Consider the following 26,365-nt stretch of genomic DNA (forward strand, 5'->3'; position numbering starts at 1 on the left):
CAATTACCAAAGGTGTCCGGTGTCTTTAATGCCCATACTGTAATAACAACTATTCATCTTTTTTAGGTGATATGATGGAATTATTGCGAGATGGCAGTGCCGATACAATCCAGAGCAGAAACACCGGTGTGATCGTCAAAATGTTCTGCATCAATTCAAGGTAAGGAATCGGTAATTACTTCAATACAATAATATAAATATGATGGACATTTGAAGAAATACGCTCTTGGCACCTACAATCCCAGCCAAAATGCTTGGGACACCCATTCCTAATATTATATAAAACAATTCTCTGTGCACTTCTCATTGACAATGAGTGCTGGTAAAGCTATCCTTTTCCTCCCCCGGAGAACTTCCACACACACTATTTTATCTTCTCTTGGCTGGGAGTCTTTAAAGTGCCAGGAGAAATTTTCACTTAAACATTTTAGTATATAAAAGTCTTACTTCTACACTACCTCCTCAACTTTGTAATGTTTTTAATTATGCCGCCACTGCCCACTCATACAGCACCAGATCTGGCTCACAAGGTAATTTAGTTCCCCCACTACTTAAAACCAACTCAGGTAAACGTAACTTTTCTGCTCGTGGGGTCAACTCATTCAACCAACTCCCCCTTACACTGAAAAATCTCTTGCCATGCACTGTAGCAAGTTTTAAAGTTCAATACAAAAGTTTGATTTTTTAATATATGGGGCTTGTGGTTTTTTCCTGGCTGGACCAGAATTTTAATCATTGTCTATATTGTATTTTGCTTGTTGTAAAGTTTTTGTGCTGTTGAGTGTTGTGGTATAATTATCCATAGTCTTTATTTAAATTTGGCTGTTTCTTTATTTTTAATATTAATTAATGTTTGTGTAAACATGTTTTTATATTAATACAATTTTAAAATTTTAATGTATATGTAGTTGCTGGGCACCTCTGAAAAACAGTGTTTCACTGAGAGGTTTCCCCAGGGTAAATAATAAATAAATAAATAAATGAATAAATAAATAAATAAATAAATAAATAAATAAATGAGAAGTTAGTTTCTGTGAAATGAGTAAACAATATTAGTTTCGGTCTTGCAAGTCCAAAGTTCAATGTTTGAAAACAGTGAAAACATTTTAGCAGTTTTTCTTCTTGTGACTCCAATTACCGATTGAGTTCAAACTTTCAAAGGTTTGTTGTTATTTCATGTTTGTGTTTGTTCATATCAAGTTTGGATACTGTGCCGATGTTACACTTGTGCTTAAAAAGCCAAGACTGAACGAGTGTGTTTTCAAGTTAGTTTTGAAGCTGGAGAAAGTGTCTACCAGTCTAAGGTTAAGTGGGAGAGCACTCCAAAAGGATGGTCCACAGAAATGAACATGAGAAGAAGATGTAGATTTAAAATCTGTATCGTGGTTTCACTTTTAATTATTTCAGATCAGTGCAGGATCTTCAGGTGCGCTTTAAGCCTAGCTCGTCCGTGGAGCAGGACAACATGGCAGGGTCTGTTAGCTCGGCATCAATGGACGACTATGGTAAGCAAATCTTTCAAGATGACTGTTTCGAAATCTTGTATCAAGTTTGTCTCCCCTGCCTATACCCCCCCCCCCCTCAAAAAAGGGTGGGATTGTGTATGGTCCATTAACAGCAGCCATCCACCAGTCCGGTCCTAACCACGCAGTGAAGACTGGCTCCTCACACTGCATAATTTAAGGGAAGGTATCCCTGTGGTAATCGCTCTTAAAATTAACGGCAATAAGAAACTTATTTGGCTAGAAGAACAGCAGCTTTCATTTTTTGTGAGTCATTTCACTTTGTAGTATTGTGGTTGTAGAAAAAGATATAAAATTTATCCCTAAATTTTTTGAATCTGAGGAAGGTTTCTGTCGGATACATTCTCTCAGATTGTGTATTCCAACTAAAGATTGTTCTTCCTGCGTGGACTTCATCACTCCAGATTTTTAGCGGTGTCTCTAAAACCCTGATATGGCTTGAGGAAAATTGTTATTGTGAGTTATAACTTTGGTACAACAGATTAATTTATGTCGGATCTGCTTTTTGTACATGAAGCTCTGCAAGATGGTCTCTCAGACATGAGCATGAACACAACGGACCACTCCGTCAGGACGGACATTGACGGTAACAGCACAGGCCACCACTCCAGCAACATGACGAGTTCCTTCACCTCGGAGTCCACCAATCACTCCAATTCTCATCCTTACCTGATGACCCCGGACGCCATCATGTCCAGCAGTGCGAAGACTCTTGCCGAACACCTCCGCGAGAGCAACTCCACCAACAGCAGCTTCACCCAGATATCAGGTATGCATGCCTCAGTCGATGAGCTGTTAAGCTCCATGAACTCCTCCGACCACACTCGCGTCATCACCCCGGACAGCCCCATGACCCTCACCCCGGGGTCCAGTCTTCCCGCCACGCCCAGTTCACCAAAGAAGCCCGAACCTCTCGCAATCACCCCGGTCTCTGAAGACAAACCGAGGAAAGGGGCCTACAACTCTGACGACGAAGGCCCTAAGTCACCACCCCCAACCCCCACCGACTTGGGAATGCCAGCACTGATCCCTGAGTCGAATGCGAGCACGGAAGATTTAGCGGAGCTCTTGGAGAACTCCCGCCTGAAGGAGAAGAGGGTGTCAGACTCCAGTGCGGAGGTTGCTCAGATCTTGCAATCGCACCTCGACAATCAGCAGGAGGAGACTGAGCAGGATGTTGAGGAGGACGAAGACGGAGACGGAGACCCCATTCCCGTCGTGAGGGATGCTCTGCCTGTCAGCCCCCGAGATGAGACAGAAGCGGTGCAAGAGATGGATGAGGAGGCCGGTAGGATGATAGTTGACGAGCTCGCTTATGAGGGTGACACACAGGGTAGAGAAGTCGTTGTGATTGGACCCAAGCAGGAAGAAAATGGGTGAGTGCCTTTAAAATTCTTGATGGACTGGCCTATGTTTTTTTGTAAAAAGTGAGTTCCCTGAAGGGCAGGTCCAAGAAAGAGATGTTTTTTTCGGATTTTTCCTCCTGGACTTAAGTTTTTGTGCTGGTGGTTGGTGTTCATGAAGAAGACTGGCATTCATCACCTTTGGTCTTCTTATTAAGTGAACTTACATACTTGAAATAGGAAGTTAACTTTCAAACCTTTTGTCTAATTTTCAGAACCTTTGATAGCAATGACGCCACACATGGTGACGACATGACAACCCCCACCCCTGGGGAGGGGGCAACGGTTGCAGCCTCTTACTCTGGGGACGATGGTCGAGAGCAGTCAGTAGGTGGCGTTGTGGCACCAGTACCACAGCAGCTGCTGGAAGTACAAGACCAGGAATCACGCAGTGAGCAAAGGTATGTCGGTAAATTGGAGTTTTTCCCGGTTCTTGGCTTGGGGTCTGGCTTGGGCTCTGGCTTGGGCTGGGGCTTTGGCTATGGCTTTGGCTCTTGCTCAGGCATGGGATCGTGTTTGGGCACTGGTTTGGCACTGGCTTGGGCTCTGGCTGTGGCTCTGGCTTGGCCTTTGGCTTGGGCTCTGGCTTGGGCTCTGGCTTGGACTCTGGCTTGGCCTTTGGCTTGGGCTCTGGCTTGGGCTCTGGCTTGGGCTCTGGCTTGGGCTCTGGCTTGGGCTCTGGATTGGGCTCTGGATTGTTCTTGGGCTTGGACTCTGGCTTGGTTCAACTTCAGATTTGATGGCCGAGTCATTGGAATGTTGGTTCAAATCCTGGTCAGGACACTGATGTCACAGGGCAGTTCACATATCTGTAGTTGCTCCTCATCGTCCAGAAGTAAACAGGGTTTGCCATTAACATTTTTAGTGACAGGCCAGCAAGACCAGTTTCTTATCATTCACTATTCCATCAGCTTGTTTCACTAGTCCATACTACAAAATGAAATAGGGATGCTTTTTAACACTGAACTAACCAGCTAGCAGGGCTGTATGCTTCGTTTTTGAAAGGGCAAGGGCACCAAGGCATTTTCTTCTTGGTAAAGGGCACCCTATGATAAAATTGCAAATTTGTACTGGAGCATTTCAAGGGCACCAAGGCAATGACCAGGGGACACGGAGGCAATCGCCTTCGTTGCCTCCGTGAAGTATCGGGCCTGAGCTAGACCCAGAGAGACTTCTGACTTTCCTCGTTCGTAAAGATGGTTGATGTAAATTATTAGGATTCTGTGCACCCTTTTTGCTGTTTGTGCTGCATACTCGTTGAAATGGTTTAAGAAATGCTTATTATGCAATGAGACACTGCAGTTTAAAAACTAATTGTAAAAGCCTAAAATTATCATTTTGTTCTGTCATCAGTTCGGACGTTGAGCCGGCAGACTCCACTTCTCCATCGGGGGAGAGGAGCAAGACACGAAAGCAGCGACGAGACAAATTCAGCCGAGCCTCCCCAAGACCCCGGAAAACTCTGGCTGGAGATGGAGAGGGCAGATCAGATATTCCAGAGGTACGTCTACTCTAATTCTTTAGGGATGTGATTTCTCTGTTTTTAATCTGAAATCCGTTTGGGGTTTTTGTTTTTTATATTGTTTCACCAATTTTATAATTAAGATCAAGTTCATAAAAACATGAAGATGAAATCAAATAGAATGCCCCAGATTGCAGGTTGGGCCCTGCTCTCCCGAGATTTGCCTAGTCATGAAGTAAGCACCGCACTTTCCAGTGTGCCTTATCTTGATTCTTTTTTGCTTGGTGTTCAGATCAACAACACTCTGCAGCAGGTGTTGGGCCTGCTGCAGTCGCAGCAGCAGGAGATGAAGCAGATGCGTCAAGACATCATCAAGTCGCAGCAGGCCAACAGCATCATACAGTCCATGAGGTCACGCATCGACAGGCTGGATAAGACAGTGTGCACCAAGATTGAGTCCACCATGGCCAAGCAGTCCGAGCAGGAACGTATCCTCTAGAAATTAACCCCACCCCCCTCCCCACCCCAACAAGATTTGCCTTTAATTTCTTTAGTGAGTGGCCAGCAGGGCCAGTTAGCTTGTCATACATGTATTGCTAGTGCACTAGCTGGTCATTGTTTCAAATGGAATAGACATTATGCACACGACAACAATTTCAGTAGGTAGGGCGCCTTCACCTAGAGTTCAAAAGGAGGTTGTTCATTGGCCAATCCTGTGCGCCGCGTGTACAAATCTGTGCGTTTCGATTGTTTCGTCACCGTTTTACGGCTGGATGATGTCAATGCATAAGGTCTATATGGATGCTTTTCAAAACTGAACCAGCCAGCCAGACAACTTGGAGTGAATTTTGACTGGTCCTTTGGTATTTTAATTAGCCTTTTTGCCAGTGGCCCACTGTTAAGGGAGAACACTACCCCATTGTCCTTGCCTCAAGATACTACCATATCCTCTATAGTGCTTAAAGACAGTGGACACTATTGGTAATGGTCAAAGACCAGTCTTCTCACTTGGTGTACCTCAACATATACATAAAATAACAAACCTGTGAAAATTTGAGTTCAATCAGTCTATGAAGTTGCGAGATAATAATGAAAGAAAAAACACCCTTGTCACACGAAGTTGTGTGCTTTTAGATGGTTGATTTCGAGACCTCAAATTCTAAACTTGAGATCTCGAAATCAAATTCGTCAAAAAATACTTCTTTCTCGAAAACTATGTCACTTCAGAGGGTCCCCTTTCTCACAATGTTTTATACCATCAACCTCTCCCAATTACTCATTACCAAGTAAAGTTTTATGCTAATAATTATTTTGAGTAATTACCAATAGTGTCCACTCATTACACAGATTGGTGGAATTGGACAAGATTTGCTATGTATGCCTGTTGCAAAGATAAGGATTGAGGCTTCTGTAACAAAGTGAATAACCAAAAAGAATAACTTTACAAAATACAGGAGTTCCAACAACCTTGCAAAGTAAAAAGTACAACTTTAAAAAAAGAAGATGTTATTCTCCTTAGCGATGAGTTTTCACTCCCGCAGGTCAGAGGTTGACTACAGCTTTGCAGGAGAGACAGTCCATGGACAAACAGAAGCAAGAACGTCTCCTGGAGTGTGTGTCCCAGAATCTTAACAAATCGATTACAAGTCGCCTGGACAAGACGGTCCGCTCAGAGATTGATAGCAAAGTCGTACCAGGTAAGAAATCGGGTCAACCTTTTTTTCTCTTTTTTTTTCTATAAATAAAAATAATAATAACAATTTCTTATATAGCGCGTTTCTAAATAAACCATATCAATGCGTTTTACATTAGTCTCCTGGTCATTGGGCCAATGACATCCCTTTAATCTTTCTCAGCTCCCTATGGGGAGTATACAGCCCCGAGCTGCCGTGGCACTCCGAAGGCTTTTGCATTCACAATATAAACCTCTACCCTCCAAAATCTATAAAAGGTAGACCTTTCTTTTGCAACGTCACAGCCCAAGTTTTTGCCAACTGAGGTTGGAAAACTATGGAAAACCATAAATGCAAAACAAAAACAGATAGCTACAGTTAGTAACAATGTTCAACACAAATGTATAGTTTTGTCTATAAATTAACATTACTTTAACACAAAACAATCTATGACCATACCTTTAAAATTTATGATTTAATTTTTTACAGCGATACAGAAACTCATCAACCCCATGAGTGAGCAGCTGAGTACCATTGTCGCTCAGAAGCTGACGGCAACCGATCAACTGATGACCGAGAACATTGGCAAGTTGGTCAAGTCAAAGGTAGATCAGCTTTTCTTATTGTCACGTGTGTTTGAAACTTGTGACTTGTGCACAGTTTCGAATACTGTATTCTTCGGCATAAAGGCAACAGCTTATGCATTGAATTTTGCCCTCAAAAAGTGTTTTTCTGCAGCTTATACCCCAGGCAGCTCATTCACACATGTGTTAATACAATGCGACCTATACAATGATGGGGCTTATACAATGATGCGGCTTACACTAAATGTGGCTTACACTATGATGTGGGCTTATATGATGATGCGGCTTATATGGTGGAGCAGCAAAGACAATGTTGCGGCTTACACGATGCAGCTTATACAATAACACGGCTAATATGATGATGCGACTTTTACGATGATGCGACTTACATGATGCAGCTTATATAATGATGTGGCTATACTGTGGTGCCACTTACACGGTGGTTCAGGGAACACATTGACACCAGAATCTTGCGCTATTTGGTGGACTTTGGCTTATGCGTCAGGACGCTTACACACCAAAGATTGCGGTATTCATGGTCTTAAACTTACAGTGATTTCTATTGTTGCTTACCCCCCAGGGAGTAACTGAAGCTATAGGCCAATCAGCAGCAACTGCCCTATCATCTACAGTCAAATCAACATACAGGGATGCCTTCCAGAGGAATGTCATCCCGGCCTTTGATAACTCATGTCAGTCTCTCTTCCAGCAAGTCAATGCTGCCTTCGATGCAGGAACCAGGCAATGTAAGTAGTGCATAGACCATCACATGACCAGGGGTGGATTTCACAAAGAGTTCAGAGAGTTAAGACTAGTCTTAACCCAAGTTAGAAAAAAGATACTCGTCCTAAGTAAGGATTAGAGAGAGTCCTAAAGAGTCCTAATTTAGGACTAGTCCTAAATTAGGACTATCTTTGTTAAACTGACCTCTGGCCCATCACTCGGAGTTCTCCCTTAAAGCCATTATACACTTTCGGTAAACAGTATTGTCCAAGTCCCACACTTCGTGTATCACAACTTCATTGACGGGAAAACCCACTCTTGTTTCCGCACGTTTCGCCGTGTCATGTGTTTAAAATAAATCCGTAATTCTCGCTATCGAGAATTGATATTGTTTTAATGTTTCCTCAAAAAGTATAGCATTTCATGGAATAATATTTCAAGAGAAGTCTTTCACCATTACCTTCTTGTAAATTATTTGTAATTTTTTTTTCTTTTTTTCTGTACCGAAAATGTATAATGGCTTTAAAGGCACTGGACACTATTGGTAATTACTCAAAATAATTGTTAGCATAAAACCTTACTTGGTAACAGGTAATGGGGAGAGGTTGATAGTATAAAACATTGTGAGAAACGGCTCCCTCTGAAGTGACATAGTTTTCGAGAAAGAAGTAGTTTTCCACGAATTTCCAGACCTCAGAATAGATTTTGAGGTCTTGAAATCAAGCATCTGAAAGCACACAACATCGTGTGCCAAGGGTGTTAGTTTTTTTCTTTAATTATTATCTCGCAACTTCAACAACCAATTGAGCTCAAATTTCCACAGGTTTGGTATTTTATGCATAGTTGAGATACACCAAGTGAGAAGACTGGTCTTTGACATTTACCAATAGTGTCCAGTGTCTTTAACGTGATCAGTTGGTTGAAGAGAGTTGAAGCATACTATTCTCATTGTATCTCTTGTAGACACTCATCAGTTGGAGGCGCACCTCGGAAAGCTACGACAGAAGGAGAAGGAATCCAAGGACCCTATCATAGCTGAGCTCATGACCCTCGTACAGTCCTTCCAGGCAAATACAGAGACCCTCAAGACAGGTATCCTCAGCAGTGTGCACTCTGAGATTGACAAACAGCTCCAGAAATCCAACAAAAGGTACTGACACTTCACTATTGATCTTTTTCGGCATTTGGTGCTCGTATATGCCATGGTGTCACCCCTGTGTGCCATCATTGTTTTCTGGGAATCTTGCAAATTCTCAACAAGATTTTCAGGTGGGGGAGGTATATTTCTGCATAGATTAGAAAGAGTGTGTTGAGTACAGGAACACTAGAAGGAGAATCCTCCTTCCACTTGTCGGCATGGTACACTTTCTGTTTTTGAGAAACATTGAGTCTTCAACCACAACAAAACAGCACTTAAACTTACCTGCAAGAAGGGTACCTTTAAAGTACATGAAGTAGCTCTCAAGTCTACCTACATCTCGTCACAATCTTGCCATTTTGCCAATTTTTGTTATCCTGGTGTATGTACTGATAGTTATTGGTAGGTTTATAAAACCTACAGAACCACAATTCTTAAATGAACCATACTTGATCAATCATACCTTAGAGGAAAGCACGATTCCTAAATGGTGCTCCAGCCAAAATCAATATCAGTCTCTCAACAACCCTATATTTTTCACCCGTATTTTCCACCCCAAAAAGTATTATAAGTTCTTTTAAAGACGCATTCATTTTTACTCCTTTGCAGAATGGAAGAGGAGCTCCTGAGCAAAGTCCAGAAACTTTTGAAAGATGAGCTACGGTCAGCCTTACGGGATCACCAGAGCACTGTGGAGAGTAGCATTGCGGCCGTGGTTCGATCACAGGCCCCTACCCCAGTCCCTCAGGGACCCGACTTCAGACAGGTTCAGAGTCAGATTACACAGTACTTGCAGCAGGGACTCATCGTGCCAGCTTTCCAGACTGTAAGTCACTCACACGGCCCGAAGAATGACACTTTGAGAAATGCTTATGCAGTTTTTGTTTGAGTTAGTCTGTAAAGGCATTGGGCACTATTAGCAATTACTTTAAATGATTATCAGCATAAAACCTCACTTGGTAACAAGTAACGGGGAGCTGTTGATAGTATAAAACATTGTGAGAAAAGGCTCCCTCTGAAGTAACGTAGTTTTCGAGAAAGAAGTAATTTTCCACAAATTTGATTTCGAGACCTCACATCTGAAAGCACACAACTTTTTGTGACAAGGGTGTTTTTTCTTCCATTATTATCTTGCAACTTCGATGACCGATTGAGTTCAAATTTTCACAGGTTTGTTATTTTATGCATATGTTGAGATACACTTAGTGAGAAGACTGTTCTTTGACAATTACCAAAGGTGTCCAGTGTCTTTATGTGCTACTACTACCTTCCTTGTTTTATCTATCAGACTAACACAGCTATTTTTTTTAAATATCCTCTCAACTTAACTTAGCTTTCAAAGCTCAAACATGTCAATCTCCTGCTTATTTATTTATCTGAGCTTGTTCACCATTATTCCCCTACTTGGACTTTACGTTCATCTCAACAGTCTTTGCTTACCACAACTACAAGAGCTTTGTCCACTTGTTATGGTAAAAGATCATTTTCTTGCATTGCTCCATTTCTTTGGAATAGTCTTCCCGTGCATATTCTCCAGGCTAGTTCTTTACACTGTTTTAAGTCTCTGTTAAAAAGTATTTTTCTTTTTTAAAGCTGCTTATTTGTAATCTGCTTACTTGTATTGTATCTTTCACTCATTGTATATTTTGTTGTTCTCTTTATGTGCTTATAGGCTTTTCATTAAGCACTTTACAAATGTCTTTATTATGTCTTTAATATTATTATTGAGAACTCACTCTGCGATAGTGCAGTTGATAACGATTCTATAAGCTAAAGTGTTAGTCCTGGCCAATTTTCTATACCTTCTGCCCAGGTAGTAGTTAAAGAGCAGGACAGTTCTTTTCAGAACTGAGAAGTCTCCTGAACAATGAATCTACTCCGCGGTAGTAGAATATAGCAAGACAGTTCTGTAAACAACAAACTCTACCTGGCAAGTAGATACATGCAGGGTGTTACCGCAAACCAAATATATATATATATTGATACCTCACCATGCAATACCTCAAATCATATATTATTATTGTTGTTTTTGATAAAAATGAAACTCCAGGCCTGATGATTGTGTTCTCTTTTTTCTTCTACAGGCCCTTAGCGCAGCAGATCTGCGTGCTGTAATCTTTGTGTGCAATGCCGTCAAGCCCGATGACCTGTTTGGAACTGAACCCTGCCCTCTGGACCAGCCGGTCCTGCTTTCATTGATCCAGCAACTATCACATGACCTTGGCAATACCACTCTGCTCAAACTCAAGTAATCAGCCACTCGTGTTATTCTACTCATTTTCAATCCGATTTCCAGTTTTTTCTCCCACCTTTTTCCCCTTAGAATTTCAGTATGATTGTTGATAAATAGCCCCCAAAAAGTGCTTATAATTGTGCAGGTCTGCCATTGTAATTGAATAATAATGACACGAATATTTATAATGTGCTTGTATTTATCACAAGAGATATTAATGGCGCAGTAAATCTGAAATTGAAATAAATTAACTCATACATGTAGCAACTACCTGAGAGAAAACAGAACAATACTTCATTGGTTTTAAGCTTTAACAGAGTGAACAACAATGTTAAGAGAGTTTCATTAAAACTACTTGCTGAAGATATTTTGCAATTTTTTTTTACGTTTAAAAAATTCTCTTTGACCAGTAATATTGACAAAATTGGGAGACTTTAACTAGATAGGGCTAGATAGGGATAGATAGCTCAGTTGGTTGGTCGGTGTCAGGTTGCTGGTTACAATTTTTCTTTGATCAGCCCCCAAATTATTTTATATTTAACATTCTTTTTTCTTCAACCAGTTATATTGAAGAGGCCCTCGTTGTCCTGGCCGACGAGAAGACGGCGACCCAGTACCACGAACACTTACCCATCGTCATCAACGAGCTCTGTAATCAGATCTCCACCTTCCTCCAGCAGAACGCCTCCAACACCAATTCCAAGAAAATGAGACGCTTACTCATGCTCGCTCAATCTCTCAAGTAGAGAGACTGTAGTCGATTGTTAAGGTTTTTCTCAACTTATATATAAGGACGTTAACGCGACTGGCCCTTCCGTGGCAAAACAGCCCAACACAAAAAGTGACATTTTGAGAAAAGCAAGTACAATGATAAAGCTGTTATGCCGTAAAACGTGATGAAAGTGTTTTAAAAAAGCCGGGATAGGACATACATAGTATGCCTTTGAAACTCATGCTTGCTCAATCTCTGAAATGGAGGGGCCTAGTCGATTTTTAAAATTTTGTTAGTCAACTTATACATAAGGATAGTAACGCAGCCGACCCTTCCATGGCAAATTAGCCTAACTGGAAAAAAAATGACATTTTGAGAAAAGCAAGTACAAAGATAAGCTGTTTTACCGTTCAATGAGATGAAAGTGTAAAAAGGGCCAGGATAGGACATACATAGTATGCCTTTAAAACTTCTGTAAAAATGCCCTCAATTTCATACCCAGAAATTATCTTATATATGAATCCATAATTTTTGAGTTGGGCTGTTTTGCCATGGAATGGCGGAACGAATACACAGAATGGTATTCTAGAATGTCTGAAAATCAAGAGACAACGCTGTAAAGTTTTTTATTTTAAATAGTTTCTCAATTGAAGCACGCAGACATTATTGTTAATTATCAGAGACCAGAATCAGCAATTTGACATTTGCATGAAATAACAAACCTGTGGAAGTTTCAGCTCAAAAAGTCATCAGAGTCAAGTGGAAATTTGTTTTCATTGTTTTTAAACGGAGGCTTTTGGACTCGCAAAATCAAAACTTTGTATTCTACTCATTTCTTGAAAATGAGCATTTCAAGTGCAAATAATTCATAATTATTTGGTGACCATCATTATACAATTTGCAAACTTGTAAACTTTTTTCCCCCGTTTCCCACCCCCCCCCCCCCGAATGTTTTACACAACCTTCAAGTACACTAAACAACAGCAAAATGTGTATCCTTGAATCTCTCAAAATGGAATCTGATGGAATCGCCCCTTTTCCTTTTCAAGAGTTATTCATGCACCAAAACACCTACAATGTTTTGTTAGTTAGTGAGTTGTGATTAAAAGAAAACAACCCCCCAAAAAACTTTTGCCTTTAGAATTACAACAACCAGTAGAGCACATGGTCCGCCATTTTAATTGTCCCACTTTTTTCTGAGTCTCAAATATCATGCCTGTGTTTAACCAAACAAAATTTGGATAACATCATTTGGATATTACAAAATGGACAGTTTTTCTTGTTCTGTAATTAGAAAACAAATATTAAATTGTTAACTTTATACTATTGGTTTCCTGAAAATGGATTGTAGTCAATTATCTATTTAGGTTGATTTTTTTTTGTATTCATGTTTAAATGAATCAAACAGCGACCAGATTTCACTACACTGCTGTGGTTCCATTCTGTACATTCTGTCCATTCTCTGCAATGAACAAAACAGCACTTTCAGTGACATAACCAGAAAAAAAGGAAGATTATGTTTTCTCGTATTAAGTTTCCCTCTTATTCTACTTGGAAAACACTGTCCAAACTGTATAAATGTCTTATATTTCATTTTAAAGAGGAGTATGTCCAAGTTTCATTCTTAAAAATATATTGTTTCTTTTGCTACATCTCTGTTTTAAGTTTTACAGTCTTGTATTGTTCTCATTTTAAACCCCCAAATTGTGGCGTTATTTGGATTTTACAAATATCATTTAGTGGTGTCATGAAAGAAGGGCTTTTCACTCCTGTATAAATACTACAGTACAGGGGACGATTCCTTGGCCCAATGTCATGAAGCATGTAAGCATAAAAACTTGCTAAGCGCAGACAAATCCTGCTTAACAGAAACTGGTTACCAGCCAAAATTCCATAAATTGTACATTGTTGCAACTAGTGCCCCATTTATTTCTTTGCTTAGCAGAGATATTTCCTAAGCAGTCTGAGCTCTTAGAAGAGAAAAGAGCAAAAAGAAAATGTTGACCCTAATATAGTTGTTCTTAGAAATATTGAGCCGCAACAAATGAAGTACGGTAATTAAAAACACCATACCCTATAAGAGTCTTGGTTTTTCCATCTGTAGGCCTCTTGCACATTACAAGCTGCAACAGCGCCCTAACTAAAGTCAAAAGAAGATTCATCATTGGCAGACCCCTGTTTTGTTTTGTTTTAAGACAGGCACTGGGATTACAGCCCCAGTGATTTCACTGGATAAAATGCTGTCCATTATCTGCTTTATGATTGGTCAGGGTCTTTGAAGTGTGACATTGGTTTCCAGCAGTGAGCCGATGGGAGACTTTTGGTGACACTAGGTGGCCACAGATTTACTAGGTAAATTCATTTTCCATGGAATAGTGAGCATGCCCTTACTGAAAGATACAAAAGAAATTTTTCGGTAAGTCTGCTGTCACCTAGCTTTCAAAAGTCTACCATTTCCCTCTAAAACTTGCAAAGAAGATTTTTGCTGAAACTTTCTGCCTTTGAAGCTTTTTAGTTTTTTCTTTTGAGATAGTTTATCTCCTCTATCGAAACAAACAGTGTATAATGTATAATATGTCAGGTGTTTTTATTTAACAGAAAATGGCTCATTAAACTGTATTATACTTAACTATGTTTCTAGTGTCGTATTTTGGGATGATTTTGTGCCTTAACGACTGCTACACAGGCGCCCGCTTTGTAACAGTTTTCTAAAGAGGTTGTTTTTGGTTTACACTATTAAGTATCTTACTTAATTCCTATATATGACATCATTTGACATTGTTAAGAAATATAACATCTTTGTTAATACATTTGAAGGCGTTTGTGTCAGTTCATTTGCTTAAAGACACCGGACACTATTGGTAATTGCCAAAGACCGGTCTTCTCACTTAGTGTGTCTCAATATATGCATAAAATAACAAACCTGTGAAAATTTGAGCTCAATTGGTCGTCAAAGTTGCGAGATAATAATGAAAGAAAAAACACCATTGATACACGAAGTTGTGTGCGTTTAGATGGTTGATTTCGAGACCTCAAATTCATAAACCTGAGGTCTCAAAATCAAATTTGTGGAAAATTACTTCTTTCTCAAAAACTATGTCATTTCAGAGAGAGCCGTTTCTCACAATGTTTTATACCATCAACCTCTCCCCATTACTCGTCACCAAGAAAGGTTTTATGCTAATAATTATTTTGAGTAATTACCAATAGTGTCCACTGCCTTTAAAGACCAGTATCTTGTGGAAAAATTGGGCGCAATTAGTTGCAAGAAAATAAAAACACCCTTTATTTACATAGACTGTTGTGCTTTCAGATGCATGAGAAAGGCTTCACTTTTCTTAAACCTTCCTCAGATTCAAATGTCCCACCCCATACCATACTTTTACTTTCGATACTCATTGCTTTACAGAGTAATACTATTCGGCGAGCAAACGGTGTACACATTATTTGCTTTAGCGCCCTCTTTTGATTCAACCTCCTTCAAACACTGGCAAAAAAATAATGAAGTTTTATCACTATTTTTTTTATGAGAGTTATGATTGACATTCATATACTGTTTGGCAAGCTGACAAATAAATGCACTTCTCTATTTACAGTTTTTTTCAAATAGATATATTTTGTACCCATGGATGCCACTTGATCCCCCAAACCTCTCCCTTACCTGGTTGAAAAACAAAGTAATACAATCTAATTCCTCTTAAATTAAAGTTTAAAATGTGCAATCAAAAAGTTATTGTTAAAAGTAAGAATAACTCATAGGCATACACATTAATATAATCACGGCAAACAATCAAAGTTGAAGTTAGCAGGTGTTCGACAGGTGTTTTTAGTAAAGGCCAAAAGTGTGGTTGAAAAAAACTTAAACAAAGTAAGAATCTCCTTCTTCTTTGATTGAAGTTAACAAATTAACAAATCAAAAGGTTTTGTTTTGTTAGAATAACTACATTATTGTAGGCCTACACTTTAGTCACTCAACACAGCAATCACAAAATTCCCCTTTCTTGTAGAGGTATCATACCTTTGGTGACTTTATTGACACAAGTATCAATGTCAATTTGTCTGTAGCCTACAACGAGATGATATCAACGCAACTAAACGCTCGGTAATTCCCAACCTTGCCGTTTGAGAGGTGACATCAACAATTCCGGAAATCTAAAAGTATTTTCCTTTCAGGCGGCACTTTTAATGTTCAACCACAAAACCGACTTTTATGGTTCGTATGATTCATATTAAAAAGATTTCATTAGTCGTATGGTAATTAAGTCCCATATTTGGAACGATTTTAATCTAAGCCCCGCCTTCACAAGATTGTTTTGATAATGCGTTATTGTAACGAAAACAATCCTATTATTATGTTAATAATGACGTCATAGCTTCGCTTTGATGATCGACGGCTTCGAAAACAGCACACACCTTTCGGTGGTAGCAGTTCTGGTATGTGAACTTCCTCCCCGGTTCCAGAGCGGGATCGTACGACGTCCGGAGGGTACGATTTTCTTAAAGAGAGCCGTTAAACAATATTTCATGCAACAGTCATCGTGCACAGAATGTGTCAATGTCGGGGTTGTCTGAAAAAAAAAAGTGCGGCCATTTATTTTGATGTTTTTGTAGTAATTGTTCAAGAACACAGAAGTAACACAATTTAATTAGTGTTTCTGCGATATCTGCTTGTTGAGTTCGACGAGGTAAGTCAGTCTTCAGCGTTTCTTGTCGCTGTTTAAAATATGTAACGTTAGTCCTGTCGCAAATCAACTGTTTTTCTTGAGATTCTAGATTCATCCAGGACTTCAACAAGCAGTTCATGTTTATTCCGTCTGTGCATGTAGGTAGAAATCATAGGATTGGAGCGAAACTCAGTCAGGGTCGTTCTTCGTAACTTTATGTTTGGAAATATTTTCGAATTATAGCAACCACACTTCTGTCTCAAACCTTGATCAGAGTTTGGTAAGGGTTAATCTTGATAAGTTGATGATGAATTATGATTCAAGTATCACTAGGAAAGTGAGTTAGAACTTGCTGTTTTGTTTTCTGTTTTTTTTATTGATAAAAATGGCGACATTTTCAATTTGAAGTTCAACCAAGGACATGCATATTAGTGTGCATGGTTCAGCTGCGCCATTCCAATTTTTTAAGTTAGGTTAACATGGTTAAGGAAGGTTTTAGTGTCATAAACTTACATTTTCCCTTATTTCTCATGCACACAACTATGTGTGACCAAATACTTTGTGTTTTTATTGAAGTTGAGTTGAAGTCAGAAGGGGAGAAGTAAGATTTTGTCACTTAATCATTCAAAAAAACAAAACAAAATAAGAATTGACTAGTTAGTGACTAATGACTAACTATTGAAGAAAATTCTTGGCCTAGTCTAGCCATAGTGACATTTTTGTAATAAAAAACGTTCAATTCAAGGTTTTAGCCAAAGGATTTGGTAAATTTTAAAAGGGAGTCACCATTTTCAGGAAGTTCAAAAATGTGCCCAAACTGTAAATGACACTTGACTGTTGACAGATAGGGTGTCAAAATTAAAACGGGGTGTCCAAATGACACCCAGATATTCCTCTGGCTAACACTGTATGATGCCATTCAATGACACCCTGCCTTCAATTTATTGTTACTGCGAGTTTTTCTAAAAGGTTGAATCTAATCTTTGAGAGGGCAAGCAAGACCATTTTCATTTTCTTTTGTAAAGGGCACACATCAATGATCTATTTATAAGTCTATTCAGTTCACTGGTCTACATTCTTTCTTATGGTTTTCCTTCAACAAGTTGTTATTTTGTTAGTTGCGACAACCGTAATCTTTCATCCTCCCCTGCGACCATCAGGAGGATGGAGGGTTACGATTAGTGCAACTATCATTTTGTTTGATACCTCGGTTTGAAACCATGATCAATCAGTGTAGGCAGTGGTTTACATGTAGCTTTTTTGCTTTTGTTTTAGAAGCATTCAATAGCTAGCTGGACCACATTTGGTTGGACACTTTTTTGACTTGTCCTCAGAAGTGACTGGTACTTGGCCAGCAGCAGACCACTGTCGAGGGAGAACGCGGAGTGTAAATCCAGAGTGAGACCTGATTATTGCTTAAAATCTGTCTAAAATTTGTTTTGAATTTGTTTTCCCTTCAGGATTTAAATTAAAAACCAATCCAGTGAGAAGACCGGCAGCAACTATTTTCTAAGATCAAGGGATCACCAGACGGCCCAACCATGGCGTCTGCTGTCAGACTAGTGGCAGCCCCTGTCCACCTGGCATTGGCATTGACATTATTGGTGACTCTAGTCTATGGGTTTGCCTTACCGACCATAAATGTACAGTACAACGCCAAAGTGGGAACAGTTATCACAGAAATCAAGAACGTCGGACAGACGTTCATCTTGGATCCAGAGGGCAGTGACATTTTTAGAATCACAGAGAGCGGGTCTCTCGTAACCAAGCGGCCTCTTACAGGGCTACTTGACACAAGTCACACACTCACTATCAAACACACCAAAGATGTACATTCTTGGTACGAACAAATCAATGTTAAAATAGTGGACACGGGGAAGGATTCCAAGCTGCATTTTGCAGATAGCAGATACGAGGGGTTCATTAATGAAAAAAATAGCCCCAACTCCAAAGTGCTGGGACTTTCTGACATAAAAGCTGTCGTGCCAGTTTACGCACAAGACATGCCAATCGTGTACAGTTTATTGGGTGATGGCAGTGAAAATTTTTACTTTGACCTTTCCGATGAGGAGCTTGGTGTCCAGGTGTTTGCTGAGACTGTTTTGTCTATTGAGGATAAAGAGTTCTACCAGTTGAAGCTGCGTGCAGTTGTAAACGAAGAGGTCGCTGAGACCGAGATCCAAGTTGTGGTCCTCGGCCTGCACCCTCCAGTCTTCATGTTCCCCGTATTCGCATACAGCATCGTGGAAAATGCACCGGCCGGAACCATTGCGGGGTCTGTGTTCGCAACAGATGAAGACCGTAAAGGAAATGGCCGGGTGAGCTACTACCTCCAGAAAGACAACAAGTACTTTGCAATGCAGTCAAAGATTGGGAAGCTCGTAGTAATATCCCCACCACCTGCTGGCATTTATGAGCTGGACGTCGTTGCTCGTGATTGGGGATCCCCATCTCTGGAATCAGTTCCTGCAGTGATTCAAATAGAAGTCATTCCCTCCTCCTCTGTTAGGATTCCATACGGAGACGACATTATGTACCCCCCAAGCGACGCGCAGCAGGGTAAGCGACAACGCCGTGCTGCTCTCCCTGAGCAGACAGTGTCCGTCCCAGAAAGCGCAGCGATCGGGGATGTTGTGTACAGCGTAGAGAACGTCAACGACACCGATATGTTTGCGCTCAACCCTCAGAATCCGCTTTTCACTGTGGATGCAGCATCTGGTGTCGTGAGCTTAGCCGAGATGCTTGATTTTGAGCGAAATACTATGGAAGACTTCACTCTTGATATCACAAGCTCCATTGATGCAAGTAAGTTGGATTTTAACTCTTTTTTTTCCCCCAAAAAACACTGAGTATCAGTCATTGCACATAAGTTGCGAAACATCTGATTTGAAACATACATTCATACATGTACTTGTATCTTTTGAGAATGAGAACATTTGATTTCAAATTTATACATTTGAACTCATTTTTCACTGTAGTCGTTAGTCTTTTGATGGTAGTGGTGAAATAATCCAATGCAAAGCCAATGAGGGTTCATGAGAAATTTAAGATGATCCATTCTGTGAATGCTAATGCTAATGCAATATGAATGTTGACGTCACAAATTCGCAACGAATAATTCGTAGCAGTTGAGGTGTGCTTAACTCAGTGCGAATTTTTGCAGTGACAACGACATCAAGTTCATGTCAAATTTGCATCGCATTCGCATTCACAGGAAGTATGAACCGGGCCTTAGGCACTTAATTTGAAGTTGACTTTTTTTAACTTACTGAACAAAGACGAAGCTGTGGTTCTGAGAAAGGGTGACAATTTAAAACAAAACCTACAAGTTCATCAATATCAACTTGAAGAGCGTTTATATAACTACGTATGTAAAAGAATTTGTTAAGAAAACAAAAAGCCTTAAAGCCATTGGACCCTTTCGGTAAACAGTATTGTCCAAGGCCCACACTTTGTGTACCACAACTTCTATATCAAATAACAAACCTGTGAAAATTTAGGCTCAATCGGTCATCGGTGTCGGGAGAAAACAACTGAAAAACCCACCCTTGTTTCCGCCCGTTTTGCCGTGTCATGACATGTGTTTAAATTAAATCCGTAATTCTCGTTAACGAGAATTTATATTGTTTTGCTGTTTTCTCAAAAAGTAAAGTATTTCATGGAATAATATTTCAAGAGAAGTCTTTTACCATTGCCTTCTGTAAACCCTGTAAGTTATTTGTAAATCTGTGAACTTTTATTATTTTTTCTGAACCGAAAGGGTCCAATGGCTTTAAATATGTAGAGCTACTCTACGTAACTTTTGGTAAGAAACCTTCAAAGTACCTCAAATTATAGCTAAACTTACTTTATGTTTTTATTTCAATTTTGCCGTATTGGTTAATAACAGGAAATGGCTTCTTTCTTTGAAAACAAAATGTGTGTACTCTCTATGAAAATTGAAATAGTCGAGGTATTAGTCAGTGGGGTGTCCAGGTAAATATGAACAAAAGGTCTGGTCTGTCCTCTCTCAATTTGGATCCTGTGGTGTTTGTAAACACAATGCACCTTAAAAAAGGGCAGTATCATTGTTTGACTTCACTCTTGTGGTTAAGACTGCAGTTATTGAATGAACAATGACTACGTGGTATTACTAACTTAAAAAAAAATATATTGGCCAGACTAAGGAGGGATTGTGTTTCACAGAACCTTCAATGGTGGTTTAAAATTTTTAAATTCTTTACACAGGCCTGGAATGTATTTTAGGGCTGATATTTGAATGGTGTATAAAGGCTAGACATTGTCGGTGCGCCCTTAACAAGCAGTGCCATGCACTTAGTGTATTGTCTAGTCTCATCTCATTAGCATGAGATCATTTCAGCCAAAAAAGAGGGTGTGCATCTTTATGTTTTTCCATATAATTTGTACACACACTGTTCGACCAGCTGTAAACTAATATACTAAGAGTGGTATTCGTGTGTGTATTTTGGATTAAATGTTTTAGGGTCATTATAAGATTGTCTATGTAGGCCTAAACATTTTAATGTTTAGACCTAAACATTTTATTGTTGAGGCCTAAACATTTTAATGTTTAGGCCAAGGAAGTTTACACAAGTTGAAAGTATTAAAATAAGATATTGTTTACAGAAATGCTTGGACCTTCAATTATTCGCACTGACATGAAAGTGCTAAGTTTGCCACAGATCAATTGACTTCCCTCATGGATGGATAAGACACAAATCGAGTTCATCCTGCCCTTGAGGGATAATTGCATTAATAAGTACCATCTGAAGGGATTAGATATTTAAATGGAATAAATCAAATCATATGTGCTGTGCAGTTTGTGCGGTCACACAGGGTGAGATCTTTTCAGGCCAACCTACATGTCGATTAGATTGGAAGTGCAATATGGAATCTGAACTTAGGATCATTATTGCAGAATGTACAATTGGACCAAATAAATGTTCATGTTTGTGCTATGTAGTCTGCGTCTTGTATGCCTGTACTACCCAATTTATTATGATAGTGGTAAAACTGCCAATTTGTGGGGCCAGGTGCAGTAAAATTTGAGTAAAAACACAAATCTACATGATGTACACAAATAATGTATACATTGTGGATGCAGAACTACTTAAACCACAAAGTAATTGTTTGGATGCATTTTTAGAGTCTCATTTTATTATTTGTTTGTTTCACATCCATTTTTTTGGCTTTGGATTGTCTCAATGACGATTCATGTAACCACTAACCAGCTGAATTTATCTTTGGTTTCTCTTTTAGAAATAGTGCCAAAGAAAACTGAAAACCATTGCATTAATAACTAAGTTGATAGTGCTCAGCCATTTCCTTCTCTTTTGATAAGTAGTTCAATTTTGATGGCAAATGGCAATCCAACATGGATACGTACAGTATGTCTTTGGTTGACGGCACTTGACCAGTTCATAGACAATTATCTTGCCTCGTTCTGACACAGAGTAAGACAAAATAACGTCAGAAGTCAAATGTCATGCAGCGTTGAGTTACAAGAGTCTGCTGGAGTGCATGGGTCTGATGGGTCCAGATGCTGGGTGAAGACTAATCAAAGATGCTCCAGCAGCCGGGAGACGCTCAGAGATGTGTGGAATTGTTGAAACAAGCTGTCACACTGTGCCTGTCCTATTTATCATCACAGCCTCCATAAGGAGCGCTCTATATAGTAATCCTCTTGGTCGGGCCATGGGCGGGCATGCTGAGCGTCCGTTTATATATCGGGGGCGAAGAACCAAATGAAGCTTGGCTTGCTCAATTTCATAGTCATGGTCATGAGTAATATGAATGCTTTTTCTGCTCAGCATGTTGTAGAAATGCTTCATGTGATCATCACTGAGGTATGTGATGGGATTAAAAAGTATTTAACACGCAGCTAATTAAACAGCTCATTCTGTTGACCTATAAAAAAGGAAAACAATTTCTACTCATCCCAAGTATTGAAAACTCTATTAATCAGGCCTGATACTTTGTTTTGGGGCAATGTATCAAGAAGGGAAACAATTTCCATTAGGCCTAAGTATTGAAAACCCAGGCAACTTTTTCCAATGTAAATGAAACCTCTTTGAAGAAAATGTAAGCCTTCTTAAAATACCTAGTTTCTTTGGCAAGAGAACTTCCCATTATCCTACAAATCCTCTGCGCTATGGTAACTCAACACAGACCACCATGTTTGGACTAAAAAAATACGCCTGTAATACGCAAGGTCTACACTCCCATATCCTTCAAAAACAGACAACTGCCTTAAAACCTAACGACCGACTGTTCATTGTATTCCTTTGCTAACTGAATGAATCAGTCAGAACATGGAGGAATAATTTATTCCCCCATGGTCAGGACTGGGCCCAAATAATTTAAAGTAGAGTGACATGCTGTACACAATGTATTTTACACAATGTACACATAATTTTATGTAGGATAAGAGGATTTGGATAATTTAGACAACCACAACACACAAGCCAATGCCTAGTCTGTCAACAGGGTTATAATCTGGGAGGGTTATGTTTGCCATTTAAATGGTGTCTTTCAAAGACCATTATGTAGCATTAGTAATGCCATGTACATTCTGACTGTACACCAAGTGCAAGCTGTTACTAAATATAAAAACAAATATCCTGTACATTGAATGATTGTATCGTACAATATACTACAAAAACGCCTTGTAGAATGTCTGTGTATTGCTAAACTCAACATCACTGTGGTTGTTTTCCTCTTATTTTATGTAAACAAATAAAACTGTAATGGTCCAAGATGACACCTTTTTCTGGTCATACAGTATGCACAAAACACTGTCCAGTATATGTTCACATGAAGCATGTTGTAGAGATTTTGTCCATTTTGTCAATAATCAATTACACAGCAGGCGTGTATCAAGCATTATAACCAGAGCGCAAGGACCCATCACTAATCGGTTCCCCAACCTTAATAATCAAACAGGAAGTCGTTCAAGCCATTTTCTATTCCAACAATTTCCTGAAAAATATCATTCAAGGAAATTATGCCCTCAGCGTAATGTACACTGTATCACAAATCACAATGTATTCTCGGATGACAGAGTATTGGAGTAGAGACCATAAAATTTGTCTTTTAGTTCATGTGATTGTTTTTGTCTTATAATAATGAGAGAGAGTATACCTGATGAGATTTTCAGATATTTATTTCACAGTCTTGAGTGCAACCCGAGGCACTATCGTTGTGGCAGGAATGTTAAAAGCAAGATCAATTTTTGCAATCAATCCACAGCGCTAATTAACACCAGAAGTTGGAGGTGGGGGTGATTTTGAAACCTTTACGCACAGGGACCATGTAAATGCGCTGCCTACTATGTACATGTAACTTCACATCATGGTGCACACTGTAGGACTGTAGACAAAACAACAGCTGTGATTGGAGTGGCAATTTCACTCCTGAGGAGTGAAGTCTAGCTACGTGTACATGTACATGTATGCGAGATATGTTTGTACACTGCCTATGCCCCAGTATTCTCAAAGAAAAAAAAAAGAAGCTTGGCACACCACAAGGTTTACTATGGCATCCGCCACATATGCCACCTTTTAGAAGTCGCCTACATATCCAACCGCCATGTTTTTTCCTCTACTTTTTTTAGTTTACGCATTTCAGAGTTTATGCAATCTTTTAAAACTTTTTCTCAAAGAAGTGGCCATCAGGAATCACATCAGAGTGCTTCACAGAGCATACAAACATAATGTTTCGGGGCCCTTAGGTGGGCCCCAGACCATAACGGCTTCCCTCTTTGTGTTCGCAAAGACCCCCTACCCCAGGACCAACCTTTAAAGACAGTGGACACTATTGGTAATTGTCAAAGACTAGCCTTCACAGTTGGTGAATCTCAACATATGCATAAAATAACAAACCTGTGAAAATTTGAGCTCAATCGGTCATCGAACTTGCGAGATAATAATGAAAGAAAAAAACACCCCTGTCACACGAAGTTGTGTGCTTTAGATGGTTGATTTCGAGACCTCAAGTTCTAAATCTGAGGTCTCGAAATCAAATTTGTGGAAAATTACTTCTTTCTGGAAAACTATGGCACTTCAGAGGGAGCAGTTTCTCACAATGTTTTAGACCATCAACCTCTCCCCATTACTTGTCACCAAGAAATGTTCTATGCTAATAATTATTTTGAGGTAATTACCAATAGTGTCCACTGCCTTTAACCTTTAAAGTTGGAGAACACTGACGTGGGATCATGTACCCACATGATGAAACGCTTCACTTTACAGAGCCAATTCCCATGAAATAAAACAATAGGAACATAGTGTTTATTCAGAGGGGTGTCTGGGTGTCTTTTGCACTATGTACATGATGTAAATGTATTGTAAATTATGAACAATTTACATAGCCAGCTTTTAAATTTTCAGCAAATTTGGACACCCTTTTACCACCAACTCCTGGCTTAAAACCTTGCATGATAGGAATACAATTTTCAGCAGACTACTAAACTATACATTCGTCATACATAAATCATCATGAATAGGTCCGGGTCTGGAATAAGGCCATTATTGGAATTTGTACTGAGTTAATTAATTACAGATTAATGTCCGTACTTTTAATGGGAACCCCCTTTTCTCATAAAAAAACAAGTTATACACTGAGCAAACAACTCTTTGTGACAGAATGCAGTTTGCTTACTCAATTTGTTTCATTATGTGTTTCTTCTTCATTTTTTAAAGGGCTTATCGCAGATTCTTGGCTTTCAACAGATGGGTAGTTACCATACATTATTATGTACACTTACATGTACTGTACATTATACATGGCTGGCCCATAAAAATAAATAATGTGGACCTGAGTGCATTATGACCTTTAATATTTTGTTGAGTAGCTGATGTGTATTACAAGTACCTATGCAGTGTTTTGTACATGTACATGTACATGGTAGGCGTAGGCCTAATATACACATTACACTGTATTTACGAAAGCTTGAGTGATTTTTTTGAAAACGTATCTGAAACCTGTGCTATAACACTGAACAATGTGAAGTTCTGTGGCCTTTGTTGGAGAAAACACACAAGTAGTGTTGTGGCTTGTACACAGTGTACACTGTACAGGCTGTATACAGTGTATATACAATACCACGAATTTAGGCCTAATACATTCATGATTATTTTTTAGACCAAAATACTTACTGTACAATACAAACTGTATTGATTTTTTTACAATTCTACTGAATTTGTTATTTTTTTTATAACTTGTTCAAAGCTTCTTTAAAATTTGGGCTTTGATTCGGAACTACTTTACAAAGAAAATTTACATGTTTGTAATGTGGGGAAAAATTACCTACGTACATTTAGTACTCCAATAGTGTATTTTTAGAAACACTCTGGTTAAGAACGGTTAAAGATCAATGAAAGTTAGATTAATTAAACCTTAAAATTAAAATGAAAATGAAAATAAGGAGACCGAAAATTGTATAGAAAGTAAACCCAAAGGATAAACAAATAAAATAAATTGCAATAAACTTGTAATCTGGTTGAACTCAGCTCTATATTTGGAAACCAATAAACCAATTAAAAAATTACAGTTTACTACTAAAAAAAAAGGTTTTTCAGGAAAAACAGCATTTTAAAACTCTCTTTCCTGTCTAACGGTCAAAAAAACCCAAACACACAGCGGCCAGTTGTGTAAACAGCACCCATGCCAACACTCAGGGAAAAGACACTTGATACAATTTAAGTATTCACATTTTTTAAACTTGACATCATTGTCCAATATACTCGAAGAGAACAGATTAAATGTGATGCACAGTAAATGAATGCGTCATTAAAAACAGGTTAATAAATTATTGTTCAAATTAAGGTCAAGATTCAGGTGAATCTTAAAGACATTAAATCTCCTTTGTTTGGGGCCTAAGGGCAAATGTACCAGTAGATATGGATAGGACTCAGTATGCATATTCAAATGAGCTTGAGTAGGTTCGAGGAGGTCACAGGTTTCAAGTGTCTTTATGGACAACCTTTATGCATCCGTGGGTCCTTTCTCTATGCTTTATGTGACCATGGAGTGTGACTGAGCATAGTATTCAAGCATCTGTATTTAAATTAGGTGATGCAAACAAGTTTGGCCCACACTGAGGTCGTGATGAGTCACACTGAGTTCTCCAAAAACATGAAAAACTACCAGTTTAAAATTCTTGGTTATCCTTGCCTGATCCTTGCTGTAGTGGTTGATGGAGGTAAAATTGTTTGTTGCTACATGTTATGCAAAATTGCTGGACTGACATG

At 39.2% G+C, this 26,365-nt stretch overlaps 2 protein-coding genes across 4 annotated transcripts in view; both read left to right on the forward strand.

Annotated features, from left to right (window-relative positions):
* LOC139934399 (enhancer of mRNA-decapping protein 4-like) overlaps positions 1-13,633 on the forward strand; it is a 28,212-nt gene extending 14,579 nt beyond the window's left edge. For both annotated transcript variants that reach the window (XM_071928622.1, XM_071928621.1), the window contains exons 13-25: positions 67-160; positions 1,408-1,505; positions 2,041-2,899; positions 3,142-3,327; positions 4,280-4,427; positions 4,681-4,876; positions 5,930-6,085; positions 6,551-6,666; positions 7,226-7,391; positions 8,332-8,518; positions 9,116-9,332; positions 10,591-10,754; positions 11,302-13,633. In XM_071928622.1, the coding sequence (XP_071784723.1) occupies positions 67-160; positions 1,408-1,505; positions 2,041-2,899; positions 3,142-3,327; positions 4,280-4,427; positions 4,681-4,876; positions 5,930-6,085; positions 6,551-6,666; positions 7,226-7,391; positions 8,332-8,518; positions 9,116-9,332; positions 10,591-10,754; positions 11,302-11,485 (2,771 nt within the window). In that variant the 3' untranslated portion in view covers positions 11,486-13,633. The remainder of the gene's footprint in view (positions 1-66; positions 161-1,407; positions 1,506-2,040; positions 2,900-3,141; positions 3,328-4,279; positions 4,428-4,680; positions 4,877-5,929; positions 6,086-6,550; positions 6,667-7,225; positions 7,392-8,331; positions 8,519-9,115; positions 9,333-10,590; positions 10,755-11,301) is intronic.
* A 2,367-nt stretch (positions 13,634-16,000) lies between these two features.
* LOC139935149 (neural-cadherin-like) overlaps positions 16,001-26,365 on the forward strand; it is a 57,261-nt gene continuing 46,896 nt past the window's right edge. For both annotated transcript variants that reach the window (XM_071929618.1, XM_071929619.1), the window contains exons 1-2: positions 16,001-16,136; positions 17,576-18,920. In XM_071929618.1, coding sequence (XP_071785719.1) covers positions 17,657-18,920 — 1,264 coding nt within the window. In that variant the 5' untranslated portion in view covers positions 16,001-16,136; positions 17,576-17,656. The remainder of the gene's footprint in view (positions 16,137-17,575; positions 18,921-26,365) is intronic.

Source organism: Asterias amurensis, chromosome 3 (genome assembly GCF_032118995.1).
Source record: "Asterias amurensis chromosome 3, ASM3211899v1".
Lineage (NCBI taxonomy): Eukaryota > Metazoa > Echinodermata > Asteroidea > Forcipulatida > Asteriidae > Asterias > Asterias amurensis.